The 23,700-nt window shown below is 42.1% G+C and overlaps 1 protein-coding gene across 1 annotated transcript in view; it reads right to left on the bottom strand.

Moving 5' to 3' along the window:
• DTD1 (D-aminoacyl-tRNA deacylase 1) overlaps nt 1–23,700 on the bottom strand; it is a 204,152-nt gene that overhangs the window by 169,287 nt on the left and 11,165 nt on the right. Inside the window, exon 4 of the mRNA XM_042931723.1 lies at nt 3,376–3,482. Within this exon, the coding sequence (XP_042787657.1) occupies nt 3,376–3,482 (107 nt within the window). The remainder of the gene's footprint in view (nt 1–3,375; nt 3,483–23,700) is intronic.

Below are 23,700 nucleotides of genomic sequence, written 5' to 3'. Positions count from 1 at the left end.
GAAAGGAAATAGAGGCATTTCTCAACTGGAAATACTCAGGAAGGTTTAAAAGCCAAGGGAATCAGATGGATGAGTGAGGGAGACACACTGACTGGACAAGATGACAAAGGGCTTAATGGAGGCTGCTGGGAAGGGAGGAGGTTGGAGAAGGCGCCACAGCCCAGACTAGTCTGGCCCCATCCTATGAAGTCCCATGGGGCCTTACATGTAGAAGGGCCCACCCTTGGCTTAATGCTCTGCTGTCACCATCCTGAAATTCTTTATTATTTTTTTTTTAACAAGGGGTCCCTCCCTTTCATTCTGCACTAGGCCTCACAAATTACAGAGCTGGTCCTGGCCTAGGAGAGGCACTGGCCTCAGCACTGAGAAGGGCAGTTCTGCCCTTCTTCTCTGTGGCTTCTTTCTCTGTGAAGCAGAAAGACAGCCATCTCCTATGAACAAGCAAGAGAGCAGACAAGGAGGAAAAGGTTAATATTCCATGTAGGGTGAAGAAACTTGGTAGACTTCATCTTAACCCAATGATCAAGGGTAACATCACCTATACTAAGACAAATCAGTCTCGTACTTCCTTATGATGCACTGAGAAGGGCACATCACTTTTGTGCTATTTGCTATTCCTGTCAAATACATAACCTCAATGTAAACAGAGAAAGCCCAAATTGAGGAATATTCTACAAAACAGCATACCAGTACTTTTTTTTTTTATTTTTTTTGAAACGTTTATTTATTTTGGAGACAGAGAGAGACAGAGCATGAACGGGGGAGGGTCAGAGACAGAGGAAGACACAGAATCTGAAGCAGGCTGCAGGCTCTGAGCTGTCAGCACAGAGCCCGACGCGGGGCTCGAACCCACAGACCGCGAGATCATGACCTGAGCCAAAGTCAGACGCTTAACCAACTGAGCCACCCAGGCACCCCTAGCATACCAGGACTCTTAAAAATTGTCAAGGTTATGAAAGACAAGGAAAGGCTAAGGAACTGTCCCAGATTAGAGAAGAGAAATGACAATTAAGTGCAATGTGGCATCACCCTGAAATAGAAAAAGGACATTAGAGGGAAAAAAAACCTAGTGAAATTTAAATAAGGTATGTAGTGTAATTAATGGTATTATATCAATTTTAATCTCAATGTTCAATCAGTGGACATGATTATGTAAGACAGTAAAATTAGTGCAAGCTGGGTAAAGTATACATGGGAAATGTGACACTTTTCTTTACATCTCAAATTATTCCAAAATAAATTTTAAATTTTCACATAGATTTTTCATTTGTGATTTTCTTTAATGTTATCAGTAATTCCAGGAACCTTGATTATCACCTTTGAAGTCCAGCACTACCACGTCAGACGTATTCCTGCTTCTCTATCAATCCAAAGAATCAGTAACAAGAAAGAACGGTTATGTTCCCCTTAAAAATTATAACTTTGACCTAAGAAAAAAAGACAACAGCTAAACTATTTTTAAAAAAGCACTCATGGGTAAACTGCTTATTTTTTTTTAGTTTAAATACACTGAATAAGAATATAAAAATTAAAAATAAACCATGGCCCCCCCAATGCACAGGAACCACAGACATTTTTCTCCAAAAAAGGCTGGGAGGTGGCAAGCATTCAGAGACTACTAGATATCTCTTCAAAAACAATGTCCAGTGACCTCAGATTTTAGGCAATAATTTTCTGCTTTCTGATTTTTAAAACTGTGTTTGAATCCTAGTTCTGCCTCTTAGCAGCCATGAAACCTTAAGCTGCTGCTTAAGCTTTGTGCTGCAACTTCCTCAACATACCCAATGATAAAGATTAAATTACTTAACACATTAAAAAAAAAACTGAGAGCAATACTGGCATATGGGAAATTATATTGGGAGAGGCAGGGATGAAATTAGGAGGACACCAGATTTTGGCCTGGATGACAAGATAAATGGTAGACAGAAGGAACATTCTGATGGTGGGGCGGCAGGAGTTTAGTTTTAGTTTTCTGCATTTGAGAGGACCATCAGCTGCAAGCTGTGAACGGACCCAAGCCAGTTTGATTTTGCGTAACTATTAGGTTCTTCTTGGTTGATAACAATAAGGACCCAAAATGGATGGGAGTCTGCTATTCTCCTATAGACTAGTATCAGGTTATACTAATGGCAAATCTCGGATCAACTTCTGCCATTCCGCAGTCTTTGATATTTAAGATAAGAATTTATTAGCAAACAGGCACAAAATAATTCACACAAACTGTTTTGTAAGGCTTACAGAGCCTTAGTACTCTGTCCCAGTGGCTGGACTGGGGACTATGTGGGTTTCAGACACTGTCCGTGAAGATTCAGGCTATGGTAGCTCCGTTGGTTAAGCGTCCAACTCTTGGTTTCGGCTCAGGTCATGATCTCAGGGTTCGTGGTATCGAGCACCACATCAGGTTCCCCACAGACAGTGCAGAGCCTGCTGGGGACTCTCTCTCTCTCCCTCTCTCTCTCTGCCCCTTCCCCACTTGCGTGCGCACATGCACTCTCTCTCTCAAAATAAATAAATAAACTTAAAAAAAAAAAGATTCACACTATGGACTCTGTCATTTCTCATACTGTATTCTTGTGAAGAGAGTATCTCAAAAGTATTTTATTCAATAAATACCAATGAAAAAAACATTATAACTTTAAACAGGTGACATACAGCTTTAAATTTATATAATACTTCTCCCACCTACTGCATCATTCCACTTCATAGCTTTCTAGCAAGGGAGGGAGAGACAAGGGGAAGAAAGAAATGTCCCTTCAGTTCTCATTCCTCTGCCTACTTGAAGGCTAAGTGGGCACATGAATTAAAGCCTTAAGAAGTGTTAAGCATCTATAAGAACCATTCAGGTTGCAAGAACTATCACAGATTTCCTTTCTCTATTTTAATTAAAAATTTTCCTTGAAGCTTAGAGAGAGCTGGCAGCAAATCCTGGTGATACAGTACTTTAGAAAAATGAGGATTTACAAACAACCTCAGGTGACACATGTACCGACACCTGGGACAAAACCCACTCCAGGAAACCATTCCGAACTGGTGAACAGGCCAGTCCAGGGCTCAGTGGAGTTATGCCGCTACTCTGCTGCCACCCAGTGGCGTGTAGGAACCAACGCACCTCACGGGGAAAGGAGCCCAGAGGAAGAGCTTGGCTCTTGTAAAGGACAAGTTCTCTGGAACACAAAGTCAAGGGAGAAGTGCTGTCGAGCCTACCACAGCACCAAGGACATGCAGTGTAAACAGATGCATTCTTGGCAAGGGATGCATTAAAATAGGTATCAGGTTACTACAGTGAAGTCCTTACTCCACCTCAGACTGAGAACTGCTCCAGGGATTCCAGTGAAACCAAAGCCAGAAGACAGACCCAAGAGAGTCCAGGCTTACCTGCTTTGGGTCAGAGGCAGCAGCGCCAGGTGCTGGGGACTCCAATTCTACAGTCACAGGCCCATCATTCTGAATGTGGACTTGCATGTAGGCACCAAACTTGCCATCTGAAAGAGCAATGCAAACAGTTTTGAGAGAGGGAAGCCCCAGGTCACTCCTATCTAAAAAGCCACCCAGATCAATGGGATCAGAAACGGGAGGAGTACGACTAGACAGTAACCATGGGGAAAGGTGATCAACTCCAAAAATAGGGAGGGAAATGCAAAATTAAACAGCAGGGGTGCCACTGCATGCCCTACAGACTTGGCAAGAATGAAAAGATCTGAGAACACCAGGGTGGGGACATGTGGGCTTATGGGACTATAAAATAGCAGGAAGGTAAATTGGTTTAACCACTTTGGAGGGCATGGTGGTGCTTGAAGAAACTCTACAAGTCTGGAATTCCCCCCTGAAGAGTCTACTCAGAAACTCTTATACAAAAGGAATGTTTAAGGGTGTTTATTATGGCAGTGTTTATAACAGAAAAAGTGGACACAATCTGCCCCTCATTGGGGGATAAATGCATAAACTCTACTTTAATTCCTCAGTGGAATACTGTGTGGCACCCATATCCATTATTTAATTAAATAATAATTAAATTATTTATTATAAATATTAACAAATTATATATATTATATATATACATAATATATATATATATTATGTATATATATAATATATATATATATATATATCTCCGAAAAAATGTGAGCAGGAAAGGTGAATGCCAAACACAGGACAGGAGCCACATTCATACTGAAGAGAAGGCAGAGGATGGTGGGATTTGAGAAAGACAGACCTCAGATAAATATGACTAACTGGCTAGTGAGTACACTAGTATCTACTTTCTGCATGCTTCATAATTTAAAATTTTCAAACAAATTAAATAGAAAAGGAAAAAGATAAGGTGAGGAGGGAGGTCCTGCTTCCTCACTGTTGGAACCATTCAGCTCCCTAGGACTCATTTCAAAATGGCTATGGGCTACCCCAGAAAAGAGCACCTCTCTATGTCCTATTTCAAACCTTCTAACACTCAAACCCACTCAATTGTGTCTATCAATCCCCAAATGCTAAATTACACTTATAAAGAAAGCCAAGGGGTGGCTGGATGGCTTAGTCGGTTGAGCATCAGACTCTTGTTCTTGACTCAGGTTAGGTTTCATGGTTTGTGAGATCAAGCCCTGCATCAGGCTCAGCACTACCAAAGTAAGCCTGCTTGGGATTCTCTCTCTCTCCCTCTGCCCCTCCTCACCTCAGTCTCTCTCAAAATAAATAAATAAACTTAAAAAAAAAAAAAAAAAGCCAAGAATATGCCTTGAGAGATGATGCCATGGAATATCAGAATGTCAACTCCACACATCCAAGTACCAATGTTAAGCCCTGGGCCTAAACACTGTTGATGACACATACGGATGCTTACTCAAAGTAACACACTGGTCAAGACAATTTCTCTCTAATAAATCCAAAGTAAGAGAAGAGCTGGGTCCTTGGGGCACCTGGGTGGCTCAGTCAGTTAAGCATCTGACTCTTGATTTCAGCTCAGATCATGATCTCACAGTTTGTGAGTTCCAGCCCTGAAATGGGGGTCTATGCTGACATCAAGGGACCTACTTGGGATTCTCTCTCTCTCTCTCTCTCTCTCTCTCTGCCCCTCCCCTGCTCGTGCATGCATTCTCTCTCCCTCTCTCTCTTCTCTGTCTCTCAACATAATCAAAACTAAAAACATTTAAAAAAGAAAGAAAGAAAAGAGTTGGGTCCAGAGTGAAACAGAAGTCCTCAGAAACTGAGAACCATCAGGAACTCTTCTGCTGCCACCCACCATTAAGGAGCAAAGAGAGCATATGAGATCCAGTCCACATTTGAAAATCGCTCACCGCTTTTCACTCATAGCAACCCTGTGCCAGGCATGGCGCTAGAGATCAACGACTCAGCTCAAAGGCACAGATAGCCCTGGCGCTCATGAACCCTGTGGTCTAGTATGGAAGACAGTTGGGCACATTGTGGTGACAATGCAGCATGGCAGAGACCTTGAGGGATTCTGGCTCTGCAGGCCAGAGGAGGGTCCAAATCCCCCTTGGGGGATTCTTGGATGAGGCTTCACAAGGTCCAGGACTTGAAGGACAACAAAGACCCAGGCTGGAAGAGGACAGGCCCCGCCCCAACAAGTTCTGAGTCCTGGGGCAACTTTCCTGACCTCCCAATGGCTCAGTTTCTTGCCTGTATCACAGGGATGCTAACAAGAGGGCATAATCACAGGGAAAATGTAATGAAACAGTGCATGCAAGTGCTTAGGACAGCGGCTCACATATGGTGTGTGCAAAACCAGCATTTGCTCTTGTTATTATAAGAAGTCATGTTTGAGAGGCTCCACACAACCAGAACCATGCTTCCCTGTGCCCTGCCAGGTATGCCTTGAATAAAGAATACCACGGTCACATACTTTTGGAAAACCACATTTGTTTGAACTCTCCCTTAGAGAATCACAAAGCACAGCAGCAAGTAATAGGCTGTCAAGACATCCTTGAGTAGAGAAATCTGTTTCGTTTCTTTACCCTGGTGGTTCCCAAACTCCCCTAGGCAAGGAGCTCTATTTTCACACAAAACATCCTTTACAGGGCAAACGACCCTCTGGGAGAGGTCGAGGAAAAGAAAAGCACCAAATGGACACACTAACCCAGGGCAGGCCAGCTTGGAGCCTTTCCGGCTCCTTTCCTTCCTGAAGAGCAGCTATGCTCTCAGGTGCTGGGGTCCCTCCAGTACCAGACCCACCATTGCATGAGGAGATCTCTGTGAGCATTTGCTCCTACCACAACTGCACAATTTTCATCTCTGATTCTTTCCCCTGGTATCGCTCCCTCCAAAGATCCTTACCCTCATGGAGGGTCTTAGCAAAATGGGCACACCAAAGTTTTCTTCAACGTACAGACAGCAGCATTAGAAACTACATTAGAAGCACCCACGTTGTTCACAACTTTTACAGGCAAGATTAACTTAGTTCCTACTGGGTAGCCCAATGTGCTCAAACAATGGTGACTTTTCTTGAACTCCTATCAGATTAAAGTGGCCATTCAAATCTACAGAGCGTTTGTTTTACCCATGTCAGACTAGCAAAAAAGACATCAGCTGGGAAGGAAATCATGTGTTTAATTGCATGCTAAAATTATGGCTACAATTAGTAGCAAATTTCAGCCGCTGCACTCCTCAGGGAAGCTGAAGGCAGACTCAGGAGGAAAGGAATTATTTCCGACCTTGAATTTCTGTTGCCAGGATTACAGCATATGCTTCACCGTGTTTATCATTCCAAGTAGTGAGAAATTTATCTTCTTTCCTGTTTTTCTTCAGTTATGAACAGAACTATTATCTGAACTTCCATTTGTACAGACAATAAATCCAAAGACACGTTTTAAGAGGTCTTAACATGGGTACGTTTTTTATAGTTCAGATCAAAGAGTAAAGCCCCATGAAAAATTATACTGGCCAGGGGAAATAAAAACATTTTTAAAAAATAATCTTAAAAGACAGCAACAAATCTGCAAAACTACATCTGGGCTCCAGTGGTGATATGATCAAGTCGTCCTTAAATATAAGTCCCAGGGTTCTATCCAGAGCTGGAGGAGAAGCACGTGTCAGGCATGTTTGTGCCACATGCTCCAGCTGGAAAACTCCCAGCTATGAGCCCCAAACCTGCTGTGACCTGGTTTCCAGCAGCCACTATCCAAGGGCCTTACCAGCTCCAAACCAATGCACCCCGTTACTGTGCAAAGGCTGACATCCCTCCCTTTCAACAATGCTTGACTGACAGTCACCACTCCCCGAGAAGCCCTGCCCTGCCTCTCCGTGCCCGTTTGTTCAAGGATGATAGCAGGATAGTCACCACAAGGAAGATGCATGTTAGTATAGGCATGGCACTGAGCCCACAGCCAGGCAGTCAGAGTACAGGAAATCTGAGTCTCTGTTACTACTGTCATTCCCACCACTCTCCATGGTAGAATATGGACAAATGGGGGCAGGGAGAGTGCAGGGGGCAAGAAAACCACACCGAAAGAACATGCTACTGAAGAAAAATGGAGAACAAAAGGCATGATGGTCATTTCTTGGCCTGGCTGGGAGCAAGCCCACTCATTCTGCTTTCCAGAGCCAGCCTGCAATGGCCAAGATCAGGCTAGGACTCAGCCTACCTCTAGGGACCAGCCTACCTTTGGGCCAGTCCATCTAAGTACATCCCCAAAGGCAGCTCCCTCTGTCACTAAGGCAAAGTCCTCACCACCAAGGCTACCTCTTTGTTCTACCTTAAAGCTATTCAGAGCCTGGGCAGGCACAGAAGAGGGTTATTTTTTTTTTTAATGTTTATTTATTTTTGACAGAGAGAGACAGAGCATGAACAGAGGAGGAGCAGAGAGAGAGAGAGAGAGAGACAGAATCCGAAGCAGGCTCCAGGCTCTGAGCTGTCAGCAGAGAGCCCGACACGGGGCTTGAACTCACAGACTGCGAGATCATGACCTGAGCCGAAGTTGGACGCTCAACCGAGCCACCCAGGCACCCCAGAAGAGGGTTATTGATGGGGGACCCAACATTGGGTGCATAGGCTGGGAACCAAGAAATCAAGAAAATGTGTGGAAGTGAGGTACTCAAAATAAGCATGTGGCAAGGCGAGGGCCACTGCAGCTAAAGGAGTGTGGTCTAGACCCACAGGCTTGCATCACACCTGGAGCCCAGAGGTGTGTGACCCTGGTGGGCCACAGGTACTATGGCAGCTCTGTCCACCAGCATAGAACTGCTTCTCTAGAGTGCTCCTGGCCCTATATCCCCAGAGGGCTCAGCCAATTCAGGGTGCCACCAGTAGGGCACGGATTCCCCGGTGGGCTGATCTGGCTCAAGGGAGCCTGTAAAGCAGAGGCATGGGCTCTGGGAGCCATCAGCAAAGACCAGCAGCTCCAGCAATGGCACTTCCTAAATGACTTAGCTGGGAAATTATTCAGTTATCAGAGAAAGAGTACATGGCAGGCCCTGCCAGCCAAGTTTCTCTGAGAATGAGAGCCAAGCCTAGGTCGACAGCATTAGAACCACTGTCAGATTCCATTCCATGTCCAGGCCCATGGAGGGAACTCAAACAGCGATCCCTGGAACTTGTGGCTTCTCCTCAGACTCAGTCCCCCTTACCAGTGGTCTCTGCTTATCTGTGCTTATCTCTGTTGTGGTTCAATCCACTCAAGAGAAATACCTCCTCTGAGCAGCAGATGTCTCAGGTGTGGGATTCCATGGCCAGAGAAAATGGGGAACGAGTCCTGTGGCCCAGGATGGAAAGTGCCTACTCCCAAGAGTCAGGGCACCTGTCACCAAAGGGGGTCAGCCCAATTCCAAACCAAAGAGCTGGAAACAGGGGCTTCCGGGGGAAATGGCCTACAATTAATCTCTCACTAGGATATTAAACTCTCATCTGAGCTAAAGTTCTGAAGTCAGATTCAAGGCAATTGTTATAGCCCTCCTTGCATTACAAGGAAGCTTAAGGCAAAGTTTTCTCTGACCATCAGGGCTTTGCTTGGATATCTCTGAGCTCTACTGGGGTCCCAGGCATCATTCTATCTGGGATAACTGCATGGAAGGCTACCAGGTCTCCACACTGAGGCACCAGTGAGCCTGTGTGGGGACAATGTAATGTCTGAGGCCCCAGCGGACCTACATGGGCCTTGTGCAATGCCTGTGCAGACCTACTGAAAGAGCCTGATCCCATGGGGCAAGGACACTCTTCCACCACCATATCATCACTCAGGGGCTCCCGTGAGGCTCGGCCAGTTAACGTGTCTGACTCTTGGTTTCAACTCAGGTCATGATCTTACGGTTTGAGGGTTCAAGCCCCACATCAGGCCCTGTGTTGATAGGTCAGCCTGCTTGGGATTCTATCTCTCTCTCCCTCTCTCTGCCCCTCCCCTGCTCATTCTCTCTCTCTCTCTCTCTCTCTCAAAATAAATAAACATTAAAAAAAAAAAAAAAGTCTGTCCAGCAAACAATCCCTTAAAGCAAGGTCAAAGAACAAATAACAAAATGGATGAAAAATATCTACAACTCACAGCATATATTAAAAGCTCACAGAAATAGGGGTGCCTGAGTGCCTCAATTGGTTAAGCATCCAACATTGGCTCAGGTCATGATCTCATGGTTTGTGGATTTGAGCCCTGGGGGAAACTCTATACTGACAGCTCAGAGCCTGGAGCCTGCTTTGGATCCTGTGTCTCCCTCTCTTCCTGTCACTCCCACACTCGTGCTCTGTCTCTCTGTCTCTCACAAATAAATGTTTAAAAAAAAAGGAGCGGGGGGCAAGATGGCAGAACAGCATGTAAGTTTTTTTGCATCTCTCGTCTTTGAAATGCAGCCAGGTCAACACTAAACCATCCTGCACACCTTGAAAACTGATTTGAGGATTAACACAACAATTAGCACAACCTGAACCACAGAAATCAGCAGGTACATGACATGGAGAGGTGAACTGGGGGATAGAGAAGCTGCGGAGGGCAGGGAACTGTTTCTGCTTGTGGAGAGAGGACAGAGATGGGGTGGAGGGGGGAGGGAAGTACAGGAAAGCACCCCCACATCCATAAGCAGTTGGAGAGGAAAGGAAAAGTATGCAAGGGACTGAACAACAAAGGGAGAAAGGCGAAAGGGAGGGTTTAAATTCCATTAAGACTCCATAAACAGGGGGAGTGCAGAGTCTGAAACTCCACAGCTTGATAACTGGCATCGCTCTAGTGGGAAGGGCGAATTCCCAAGAGCAGAGAGCGAGGTCCAAGGGGTCCTCGGGCCACAGAGGGAGAGGCAATTCCCCTGCTGGGAGGACATTTGGTAGAGGCTGTGCGGCCCCCCAACATGCAAAGGTCCCAGCAGACCCTGGGGAACCACATTTGCTGGTGTTGGAACAAGGACGTTAAGGGGGAAGTCTCATGTCAGATGTGTGTTGTGATTTTCCATAATCCCCGAAATGCTGCTGCTACACGATTGTGTGAACTTTTTCTGGGGCAGGCTGGCACCTAGCCACAGTCTCTGGGCATTGGCCGCAGCATGATCCCACGAACATTCCTGGGGTCAGGTGGGCACCCAGCCATTGCTTGGTGAGATCCTCCCTTGGAGGGTGAGAACAGGTCATAGCCGCAGTCCTTCAGATGTGAGGGGTTGGGAAACAGCTGCATCTGAGATAAAACTCAGGAGGGAGGTGGAGCCTGGCAGCCTGACGGCTTGGTCACAGACAGTGTAAAAGCTGGAGTGGACAGAAGCCAAAGACAAAGGCAGGTGCTTGATTGCCAGGAGGGGAGAAAACAGAGCTCTGATACTAGAGACTGGGTAGCTGGGTGACATCATTTTCACCCCTCCCATGTATGCACATACACGACTACATGCACCACAACGGTCCACCCCGGTAAACTAAGCAGCGCCATCTAGTGAAGAACAGAGCACTAAGCCCCACCCAACTGGGCCAACTATGCTCTTGAGGAACACCACAAGTCTCTCCGACTGCTTAGTTTACAGACCATAAAGTGCTTCATAGTTTGACTTCTAGGGGAAACTGATGTAATTTTAATAATATTTTAGTCTGTTTGCTGGTCCATCTATTTAATTTTTTTCTTTTTCTTATTCTTGAATACAGAAAGAGAAAAAAATTATTTTTATTTTCCATTTTTATTAAAAAGATTTTTCTTTAATTTTTTTCTAGTGTGTTTTTTATTTTTTTGTAAATTTTTTAAATTCTAGTTTATGTTCATCATTTCATTTTGTTCTATTTTACTGTATTCATTTTTTCAAATTTTCAAATGTTTTCCTTTTTATTTTTTATTTTTTCCTTTTTTTTTTTCTTATCTTTTCCTTTTTTCTCTAATCTATCAAGCTCCTTTCAACAAGCAGACCAAAACACACCTAGGATCTACCATCCTTTATTGATTTTTTTGTGTTGTTTTTAATTATTTTTTTTCTCTGTTAATTCCTTTTCTTCCTTCAAAATGACAAAATGAAGGAATTCACCCCAAAAGAAAGAACAGGAAGAAATGACAGCCAGGGACTTAACACAGATACAAGCAAGATGTCTGAACCAGAATTTAGAATCACAATAATAAGAATACTAGCTGGGGTTGAAAACAGAATCCCTTTCTGTGGATTCTAATTCCATCCTAAAGTAGTAGAATACACATTCTTCTCCAGTGCACATGGAACATTCTCCAAAACAGATCACATAGTGGAACACAAGAAGTAAAAATGAGTCAGGATGAAAAAAAATTCTATAACTGAGCTACAATCTCAAATGGGAGCCACAGCGGCAAGGATGGATGAAGCATAGAAGTGAATCAGCGATACAGAGGACAAACTTCTGGAGAACAACGAAGCAGAAAAAAAGAGGAAGACTAAGGCAAAAGAGCACGATTTAAGAATTCGAGAAATCAGTGACTCATTAAAAAGGAGTAACATCAGAATCATAGGGGTCCCAGAAGAGGAAGAGAGAGAAAAAGGGGTAGAAGGGTTATGTGAGCAAATCATAGCAGAAAACTTCCCTAACCTGGAGACAGACACAGACATCAAAATCCAGGAAGCACAGAGGTCTCCCAATAGATTCAACAAAAACCGACCATCAACAAGGCGTATCATAGTCAAATTTACAAAATACTCAGGCAAGGAAAGAATCAGGAAAGCAGCAAGGGGAAAAAAAAAAAGTCCTTAACCTACAAGGGAAGATAGATCAGGTTCACAGCAGACCTATCCACAAAAAGTTGGCAGGCAATAAAGGAGTGGCAGGATATATTAAATGTGCTCAATTGGAAATATGCAGCCAAGAATTCTTTATCCAGCAAGGCTGTCATTCAAAATAGAAGGAGAGATAAAAAGTTTCCCAGAAAAACAAAAATTAAAGGAGTTTATGACCACTAAACCAGCCCTGCAAGAAATTTTAAGGGGAACTCTCTGAAGGGAGAAAATGCAAGAAAAAAAAAAAAAAAAAAAGACCAAAAGCAACAAAGACTAGAAAGGAACAGAGAACAACACAAGAAACCTCAACTCTACAATCAACATAATGGCAATAAATTCACATCTTTCAGTACTCATTCTAAACGTCAAAGGACTAAATGCTTCAATCAAAAGACATAGGGTATCAGAATGGATAAGAAAACAAAATCTGTCTATATGCTGTTTACAAGAGACCCACTTTAGACCTAAAGACACCTTCAGATTAAAAGTAAGGATATGGAGAATAATCTACCATGCTAATGGTCACCAAAAGAAAGCCGGATTATATCAGACAATCTAGACTTTAAAATAAAGACTGTAACAAGAGATGAAGAAGGGCATTATATCATAATTAAGGGGTGTATCCACCAAGATCTAACCATTGTAAACATTTATGCTCCAAACGTGGAAACATCCAAATATATAAATCAATTAATCACAAACATAAAGAAATGAATTGATAATAATACCGTAATACTAGGGGACTTCAACACCCCACTTACAACAATGGACAGATCATCTAAACAGAAAATCAACAAAGAAACAGGGCTTTGAATGACACACTGGACCAGATGGCCTTAACAGATATATTCAGAACATTTCATCCTAAAGCAGAATACACATTCTTCTCCAGTGCACATGTAAAATTCTCCAGAATAGATCACACGGTGAGACACAAATCAGCCCTCAACAAGTACAAAAAGATCAAGATCATACCGTGCATATTTTCAGACCACAATGCTATGAAACTCGAAACCAACCACAATAAAAAATGTGGAAAGATAACAAATACTTGGAGACTAAAGACCATCCTACTAAAGACTGCACAGGCTAACCAAGAAGTTAAAGAGGAAATTAAAAAGTATATGGAAGCCAATGAAAATGATAACACCACAGCCCAAAACCTCTGGGATGCAGCAAAGGCAGTCATAAGAGGAAGTATGTAGCAATCCAGGCCTTCCTAAAGAAGGAAGAAAGGTCTCAGGTACACAACCTAACCTTACACCTTAGATAGCTGTAAAAAGAATAGCAAATAAAACCCCAAACCAGCAGAAGACAGGAAATAATAAAGATTAGAGCAGAAATCAATGCTATCAAAACAAAAACAAAAAACAACAACAACAACAACAACAACAACAACAAAACAGTAGAACAAATCAATGAGCCAGGAGCTGGTTCTTTACAAGAATTAACAAAATTGATAATCTCCTAGCCAGTTTGATCAAAAAGAAAAAGGAAAGGACCCAAATAAATAAAATCAAGAATGAAAGAGGAGAGACCACAACCAACACAGCAGCAATACAAACAATAAGACAATATTATGAGCAATTATACACCAATAAAATGGGTAATCTGGAAGAAACGGACAAATTCCTAGAAACATACACACTACCAAAACTGAAACAGCAAGAAATAGAAAATCTGAACAGACCATAACCAGTAAAAAAAAAAAATGAGTGACCAAAAATCTGCCAAAAAAGAGAGTCCAGGGCCAGATGGCTTTCCAGGGGAATTCTACCAAACATTTAAGGAAGAGTTAAAGCCTATTCTCTTGAAGTGTTCCAAAAAACAGAAATGGAAGGACAGCTTCCAAACTCTTTCTATGAAGCCAGCATCACCTTGATTCCAAAACCAGACAGAGACCCCACTATAAAGGAGAACTGTAGACCAATTTCCCTGATGAACATGGATGCAAAAATCCTCAACAAGATACTAGCCAACCGGATCCAACAATACATTAAGAGAATTATTCACCACAACCAAGTGGGATTTATACCTGGGATGCAGGGCTGATTCAATATCCACTAAACAATTAACGTGATGTATCACATCAATAAAATAAAGGACAAGAACCACATGATCTTCTCAATAAATGCAGAGAAAGCATTTGACAAAATACAACATCCTTTCTTGATAAAACCCTCAAGAAAGTAGGGATAGAAGGATCATTCCTCAAGATCATAAAAGCCATACATGAGAGATCCACCGCTAATATCCTCAATGGGGAAAAACTGAGAGCTTTCCCCCCTAAGGTCAGGAACATAACAGGGATGTCCACTCTCACCACTGTTATTCAACATAGTATTGGAAGTCCTAGCTTCAGCAATCAGACAACAAAAAGGAATAAAAGGTATCCAAATCAGCAAGGAGGTAGTCAAACGTTCACTCTTCGCACACGACATGATACTCTAATGGAAAACCCAAAAGATTCCACCTAAAAACTGCTGGAACTGATTCATGAATTTAGCAAAGTAGCAGGTTATAAAGTCAATGCACAGAAATAGGTTGCATTCCTATACCCCAACAATGAAGCAACAGAAAGAGAAATTAAGGAATCAATCCCATTTACAATTTCACCAAAAACCATAAAATACCTAGGAATGAATCTAACCAAAGAGGTGAAAAATCTGTACACTGAAAACTATAGAAAGCTTATGAAAGAAATTGAAGAAGACACAAAAGAGGAAAAATATTCCATGATCCTGAATAGGAAGAACAAATATTGTTAAGATGTCAATATTACCCAAAGCAATCTACATATTCAATGCAATCCCTATCAAAATAACACTAGCATTCTTCACAGAGCTAGAATAATCCTAAAATTTGTATGGAACCAGAAAAGACCCTGAATAGCCAAAGCGATCTTGAAAAAGAAAACTAAAGCTGGAGGCATCACAATCCCGGACTTCAAGATGTATTACAAAACTGTAATCATCAAGACAGCATGGCTGGCACAAAAACAGACACTCAGAGCAGTGGAACAGAATAGAGAACCCAGAAATGGACCCACAAATGTATGGCCAACTAATCTTCGACAAAGCAGGAAAGAATATCCAATGGAATAAAAACAGTCTCTACAGCAAATGGTGCTGGGAAAACTGGACAGCGACATGCAAAAGAATGAACCTGGACCACTTTCTTACACTAGACACAAAAATAAACTCAAAATGAAGGACCTAAATGTTACAACAGGAAGTCATCAAAATCCTCAAGGAGAAAGCAGGCAAAAACCTCTTTGACCTCGGCCACAGCAACTTCTTACTCAACATGTCTCTGGAGGCAAGGGAAACAAAAGCAAAAATGAACTACTGGGACCTCATCAAAATAAAAATCTTCTGCACAGCAAAGGAAACAATCAGCAAAACTAAAAGGCAACCGACAGAATGGGAGAAGATATTTGCAAATGACATATCAGATAAAAGGGTTAGTATCCAAAATCTATAAAGAACTTATCAAACTCAACACCCAAAAAGCAAATAATACAGTGATGAAATGGGCAAAAGACATGAAAAGACACTTCTCCAAAGAAAACATCCAGATGGACAACCGACACATGAAAAAATGCTCAACATCATTCATCATCAGGGAAATACAAATCAAAACCACAACGAGATACCACCTCACACCTGTCAGATGCCTAACATTAACAACCCAGGAAACAACAGATGTTGGCGAGGATGTGCAGAAAGAGGATCTCTTTTGCACTGCTGGAATGCAAACTGGTGCAGCCATGCTGGAAAACAGTATGGAGGTTCCTCAAAAAATTAAAAATAGAACTACCCTATGATCCAGCAAATGCACTACTAGGTATTTATCCAAGTGACAGAGATGTGCTGTTTCAAAGGGGCACATGCACCCCAATGTTTATAGCAGCACTATCAACAGTAGCCAAAGTATGGAAAGACTACACTGCCCATATGGAAAATGTCCACTGACCAATGAATGGATAAAGAATACGTGGTATATATACGTACATATGTATATATACACATATGCATATACATACATATGCATTAGATGTATATGTATACATATGTACATATACACATACATATATACATTTATACATACATGTGTACATGCATACATATGTACATACACATATATACGTATATATGTATGCTGCACACACACATATACACACAATGGAATACTACCAGGTGATGAAAAAGAATGAAATCTTTCCATTTGCAACAACGTCGATGGAACTAGAGAGTATTATGCTAAGCAAAGTAATTCAGTCAGAGAAAGAGATCATATTTTTTCACCATATGTGGAATCAAGAAACACAACAGATAACAGAGGGGAAAGGAAGGAAAAATAAAGGATTTTTTAAAACAGAGAGGGAGGCAAACCATAAGAGACTCTCAAATACAGAGAACAAACTGAGGGTTGCTGGAGGGGAGGTGGGTAGAGGAATGTGTTAAATGGGTGATGAGCATTGAGGAGGGCACTTTTTGGGATGAGCACTGGGTATCATACGTAAGAGATAAATCACTGGGTCTACTCCTGAAACCAAGATTACACTGTATGTTAATGAAATTGAATTTAAGTTTTAAAAAATAATAATGGTGAGTTGAAAGATACCGAAAATTTGTTCTTATAAGCAATAGATACTCTTACTGCTTCAGACAGAAAACTGGTTGATATAAAATCAAAAGGACATCATGATGATGTGGTAGTTAGTTAAGAGCAGGAATCTATAACTCAACTGCTTGGCTTGAATTCTAGCTTTGTCATTTGTGATTTTTGACCTCTCTGTGCCTCAGCTTTCTCATCTGCAACACAGGGATAACACTGTAGGGTTTTCATGAGGACTGAATGCAGTAACAGACTACAACCTAAAGCATAGTAAGTGCTACATGAATGTTGGCTATTGTAGTTTGTGGAGTTCCAGGGAAATTCCAAGCTCTGACAGAGCCATGGAAGAATTATTTGAAAAGTTAAATGAAAATACTGAAAAGACAAGCTATCATCTGAGGAAAGTGTTCTATGTTGGAAAAAAAGTATTTTAGAGGCAAACATCTTAGAAATTATGTATATCCAACTAAGAAAAATCAGTAACAATTATAAAGCAACAAATGATTGATAATTGGTTGGAAAGAAAAGAGAGGAAGAAGAGGAGAAGAAAAAGGAGGAAAAGAATAGGTTGCCAGGGAAAGTTTTTCTGTTATTTATCATTCGAGAATTTCAGAGGCATTCATAAACACCAAAATCAGAAATAAATAATGTTGGAAAAGACAACTTTAATTTTTAATACTGTTAAAAGGTGCTTAGACAATGAAGTTCTTTGTTTCTGGAAAGAGATTCCCAATGAAGAGATATCTTTTGTTTAAACTTCACTGGACACTTCCTTTTCTATATAAGGTCTTTGGGATCTTACAGATAGATATTTTATATTTTTTCATATATATGATTTATTACATATGTGATACATACATAAAGAAGTATAATAAAAAATGAACATGTATGGAACTGTCATCCACTTAACAGTTGGAATTGTATCTATACGTGCCCTTTCCCTAGCTCATTCATTCCCTAGCTTCTTTATCAATATACTGTTTAGCTGTTCTTATTTTTAAGCATTTTTTTTAAATGTTATCATGCTGTATGTATTATTCTATGACTTATTGTTCTCATTTAGCATTCAAGTATTCATCTATAATGATACATGAATGGTAACTTCATTTATTTTCACCTACATTGAAAAGATATTCCACAATTAATCATATTCCTGTCAATGGCATTTTGATTGTTTCAGATTTTTTGCTCTTACAAACAGTGCTACTTGGAACATTCTTGCATTTGTCTTTTTTTTCTAGCTTTATCAATCTATAATTGACAAATAAAAATTGTATGTATTTATGGTTAAAAAAAAAAAAAGTAAAGAAATAGGCAGAAGACACAAATACATGTTTTACCAAAGAAGACATCCAGATTGCTAACAGACACATGAAACAATGTTCAACATCACTTACCATCAGGGAAATACAAATCAAAACCACAATGAGGTACCACCTCACATCTGTCAGAATGGCTAAAATGAACAACACAAGAAATAGGTGTGGGCAAAGACACAGAGAATGGGGAACCCTCTGACACTGCTGGTGGGAATGCAAACTGGTGCAGCCACTCTGGAAAACAGTGTGGAGGTTCCTCAAAGTTAAAAACAGAACTACCCTACAACCCAGCACTATTAAGTATTCACCCAAACGATACAGATTCGAAGGGGTACCTGCATCTCAATGGTTATAGCAGCATTATCCACAAGAGCCAAATTATGGAAAGAGCCCAAATGTCTACTGACTGATGAATAGATACAGACAATGTAGTATACACAAAGACACACACACACATACACACACCACTCATATACACAAAATGGAATATTACTCAGCCATCAAAAAGAATGAAATATTGGGGCGCCTGGGTGACTCAGTCGGTTAAGAGTCTGACTTCAGCTCAGGTCATGATCTCACAGTTTTTGAGTTCAAGCCCTGCTTCGGGCTCTGTGCTGACAGCTCTGAGCCTGGAGCCTACTTCAAAATCTATGACTCCCTCTCTTTCTGCCCCTCCACCGCTCATGCTCTGTCTCTGTCTCTCAAAAAATAAATAAACATTAAAAAATTTTTTTAAAAAATGAAATCTTGGGGCGCCTGGGTGGCTCAGTCCGTTGAGCGGCCGACTTCGGCTCAGGTCATGATCTCACGGTCCGTGAGTTCAAGCCCCGCGTTGGGATCTGTGCTGACGGCTCGGAGCCTGGAGCCTGGAGCCTGTTTCGGATTCTGTGTCTCCCTCTCTCTGACCCTCCCCCGTTCATGCTCTGTCTCTCTCTATCTCAAAAATAAATAAACGTTAAAAAAAAAATTAAAAAAAAAAAAAAATGAAATCTTGCCATTTGCAATGACGTGGACTGAACTAGAATGTATTGTATCACATGAAATAAGTACCTATGATTTCACTCATATGTGGAGTTTAAGAAACAAGCAGATGAACACATGGGAAGGGGAGGGGAAAAAAGATAGAGGGTGCCTGGGTGGTTCAGTCGGTTGAGTGTCCCACTCTTGATTTCAGCTCAGGTCATGATTCCAGGGTCATGGGATTTAGCTCTGCACTGCAAGTGGAGCTTGCTTAAGATTCTCCCTCTCTCCCTCTTCTCCTCTCCCCAGCTCCAGCCCTCTCTCTCTCTAAAACTTAAAAAAAATAATAATAATAATATTTTATCAAAAAAAAGAGAGAGAGAGAAAGAAAAATGCAAATCAAAACCACAGTGATGCACTTCACACCCAGTAGGATGCCTATAATCATTAAAAAAAAAAAAAAAAAAAAAAGGAAGTAACACATGTTGGCAAAGATGCAGAGAAATCAGAACCCTCACTGCTGGTGGGAATGCAAAATGTCACTGTGGTAAACAATTTGGCAGTGCCTCACTAAACTAAACAGAATTACTGTATGATCCAGCAATTCCACGTCTGAGTATATAACCAACAAAATGGAAAGTGAGTGTTCAAACAAAAAGTTGTACACGAGTTTACAGCAGCCCTATTCACAACAGCTAAAAGGTTGGGAACAAGCTAGGTGTCCAACAATGAATGCACAGATAAACAAAACATGATATATTCATGCAATGGAATATTCTTCATGCAAAGAAATGAAGTACTGATAAATGTTACAATGTATGCATATAGACACGCACAATGTATGTTCAAAGGATGAACCTTGAATACATTATGCTAAGGCAAAGAAGCCAGACACAAAAGGCTGCATATTGTATGGTTCCATTTGTATGAAACATCCAGATGAGGCAAATCCATAGAGACCAAAAGCAGATTCATGGTTTCTAGGCCTAGGAGTGGGGGAGAATGGGGAGTGATTGGTTAATGGGTACAGGGTCTCCTTATTTAGGGTGATGAAAATGTTTTGAAACTAGACAGTGGTGATGGTTGCACAACACTGTGAATACACTATCACTGAACTCTATGCTTTAAAATGCTTCATTTCATGTTACGTGTATTTTACCACAATAAAAAAAAAAATAAGTTAATTTTAGAAAGAAGAATACTGAAAATAAAAAATAAGTGACTGATTTAAAGCTCAAATGACAAGCTAAACTCCAGACTGGACACAGTCAAAGAAAAATTAGTAAACTGGAGGATCCCCTCAGGGCACAACAAAGAGAGAGAAAGCAACTGAGATACCATATCATGTACACTATTCATTTGTTTTATAGACCCTTTGCATAAAATATAAAGAGGGCCAACTAATGTATCAACATTTCTGAATTTGTAGACCCCAAATCAATACGGTTTTAAAATATTCCTATTTTAAACGTCACTGCACAAGAAAAAGGGGCTGACCCCTCAATTCACGACAAAAGTATGAAGAGGGCTCAGGAATTGAAATAAAAGGGGTAAAGGGGAATAAAGACAGGTGGGAGAAGGAGCCCAGAGAGGAAGCAGCTGAATGGGACAGCAGAGCCACTGCCTGTCCTCATCACCCTGGGCCCAGGGACGCTCGTCACACAAAATAACTGAGTGCCTACAGTGTATAAGGCACTCTGCCATTATGCAGGGTACTGGACCACCACCACAATGATGACACTGGTTTTAAGGGGGCCCCAGACAGTTAGGTAGGGGAAGGAGAACTGGTAAAAGTAGGCTGTTGTTCACCTTGGAAAATCAACTAAGCCAATCAAGGAATCATGAAAAGCTAGGATTTAAAAACAAAAACGGATATGGTTTTGCCATTTGGGCAAACGGAATGTAAACTGTAGCCACAGAGATGATGCAGTTAGTCTAAGTCTGAGACCTAAAAGAGACAGGCAGAAATAAATAGGGAAGCTGGTTAGCCAATCACTGAAGAGAATGAATGAAAAGAAAGGAGTGACAGAAAACTAACTGATTTGACCAACATCAGTCACACATATGCATCACACTTCACTAGAGCCATCGGCCTGTGTCGCCATCCACCAGTCTTGCCATTTATTTACTATTATTTTTTTAAGTTTATTTATTTACTTTGAGAGAGAGAGAGAGAGACAGAGCACATGAGCAGGGGAGGGGCGGAAAGAGGGGGGGATGAGAGAGAATCCAAGCAGGCTCTCTCTGCACTACCAGCACAGAGCCCGACATGGGGCTCAAAACACGAACTGCGAGATCCTGACCTGAGCCAAAGTCAAGAGCCGGACACTTAACCGACTGAGCCACCCAGGCGCCGCTTGCCATTTATCATCAATGAAGATGTGATCCCACGTTACGATTTCCTAAATTTACATCAACAGTAATGCCTCTGGCATCACAGCCCTTGCCAAAGTATACAAAACAGGCTTCCACTGAAAGCTCACTCAGGCTGCTAACGTGCTTTATGCAGTAAAAAGAGTAGAAAATTAAACAAATCTATAAACTAAATTAAACAATAACCACAAGCAAACACTAGATGTGGGCTTCCTCCTCCTGTGCTTTCTCTTTGCATTACGAACCTTTAGGAGACCTGGACATAAGGGATGCCCCACGGAGTGAACAGAGCTGAGGCAATCACAAAGCTGCTGCACTCCTGAAATGTCGTTCAACGTTTTTCTAGCCCTTTTCAGCCCACAACAGATCAGTCCCCACAGAGAATACACAGGTAGCTCTTTTTAATGTCATGGCAGCTTTGGATTTGCTCAACGAAGCCTGCAGGTGATTGCTTTCCTAGGCCCATTACAAATGTCTCAGAGTTGGAACAAGAAACAGAGATCTTGAGAGCAGAGATCTCTCTTTTCAATTATTCCATTTTGGTATAACACTTACTTTTTCCTAACTATAAAAGCAATGCATGCTCAATACTCAACTTTAGGAGCATTTAATGCCTCCCACTGAACATTACTTTCAGCGCCCATCTGAAGGATGGGGATTCCCAAGGGGCTGCTGAGGGGCACATTTGAAACCAGTTTCCTGGGTCCACTCAATCAGTCTGAGTGTCCAATAAAGCACCCTTAACCTCTGGCTCATCCTGCAGTAGAGGGCAAAAACTGATGAATGTATGCATTAGGTTTATCACCCCTAAAGCAATTACTGGAAGAAAAGCCAGAGAACAGGAAAAACCCTTTGAAAGCACCAGAGTTATGAACTGTGCAGGATTAAAAATGGCCACAAACTCTGACATTCCTTCTATTGCAAGGTGGGTCTACATCCCTCTCCTGGAATCTGGATGGGCTATGAGACTGCTTTGGCCAATAGCATATGGCAGAACTGATGCTGCACCCCTTTCCGGGCCTGGCCTCAGGGGGCTGGCACTTTCTTCTCCTGCCTGTTGAAACACCTGTTCCTGGAGTGCTTGTAGTGGGAGAAGCCAGCTACAGTGTTAGAAATCCAATCACCCTGGGGCGCCTGGATGGCTCAGTTGGTTGAGCATCCAACTCTTGACTTTGGCTCAAGTCATGATCTCACAGTTCGTGAGTTCAAGCCCCCTGTACATCTCTGTGCTGACAGTGCAGAGCTTGCTTAGGATTCTCCCTCTCTCCTTCTCTCTGCCCCTCCCCTGCTTGCTCGCGTGCACTCTCTCTCAAAAAAAGTAAAGAAAGAAAGAAAGAAAGAAAGAAAGAAAGAAAGAAAGAAAGAAAGAAAGAAAGAAAGAAAGAAAGAAAGAAAGAAAAAGAAAGAAAGAAAGAAAACTACCCTGTGACTACCAGGCTATGAGAAGCCCAAGTGATGGGGGGAGACCCTGGAGGATAAGATAAGGTGGGAGGAGGGGAGGAGCAAGATGCACACAGGCCATCTTAGAAGTAGATACCCCAGCCCCAGCTAATATTAAATGGATCAGAGACAAGTGCCCAGCCAAGCCCCCCCTCAATTCCTGACCCACAAAAGGAAAACAGAATGGTTATTTTTAAGCCACTGAATTTTGGGGTGGTGTGTTATGCAGCAATAGCTAACAGGAGCAAAAGGCAAGGTAGGCAAGTTCTTGAGAAGAGGAGATGCCCTCACAAAGCCAAAGGGTCAGGCGGCCAGCCAAATGAGAGCAGAGTGGGGGTGTGCCACAGCAAAAGCAAAGAGGGTTCCAAACAGACTACACCCAAACAGGCCAAAGGTGCTGAGAATTCTGGTCATGTAGGTGTGTGGGTCAGCCTGGTTTTCAAGGACCAACTCAAGGCCAACTGGGGCAGAGCAGGCCTCAAAGAGCCATTTGGGGTAATTATGCCACTAGCCCCTCCCTCCCAGGTGCCCAGAAAAGAGACACAGGTGAAAAGGACACCCTCATTAATTGCGCACACATCTATGACAGTCCCCTCTCCATCCCCTCTATCCCCACTGCTAGGACTGCCTACTCCTCTTGCCCACACCCCTTCTATTTATCCCACCTCCCCACGGCTACCAAAAAAGCAACTGAAGGACATACAATGGCACTTTCAGTAGCCTTCCAAGAGCCACTTCTTCCATCCCCCTTCCCAAGAGCCCCAGACCTCCACTGTGACTCCGGTGGTCCTCAGGAAGTCAACTCCATAGGCCACGAAACACATGACCTAAGCTGAGCCATGCAGTCCATCCC

Source organism: Panthera leo, chromosome A3, assembly GCF_018350215.1.
Source record: "Panthera leo isolate Ple1 chromosome A3, P.leo_Ple1_pat1.1, whole genome shotgun sequence".
NCBI classification, from domain to species: Eukaryota; Metazoa; Chordata; class Mammalia; order Carnivora; family Felidae; genus Panthera; species Panthera leo.
This window is presented reverse-complemented; position numbering and strand designations above follow the sequence as displayed.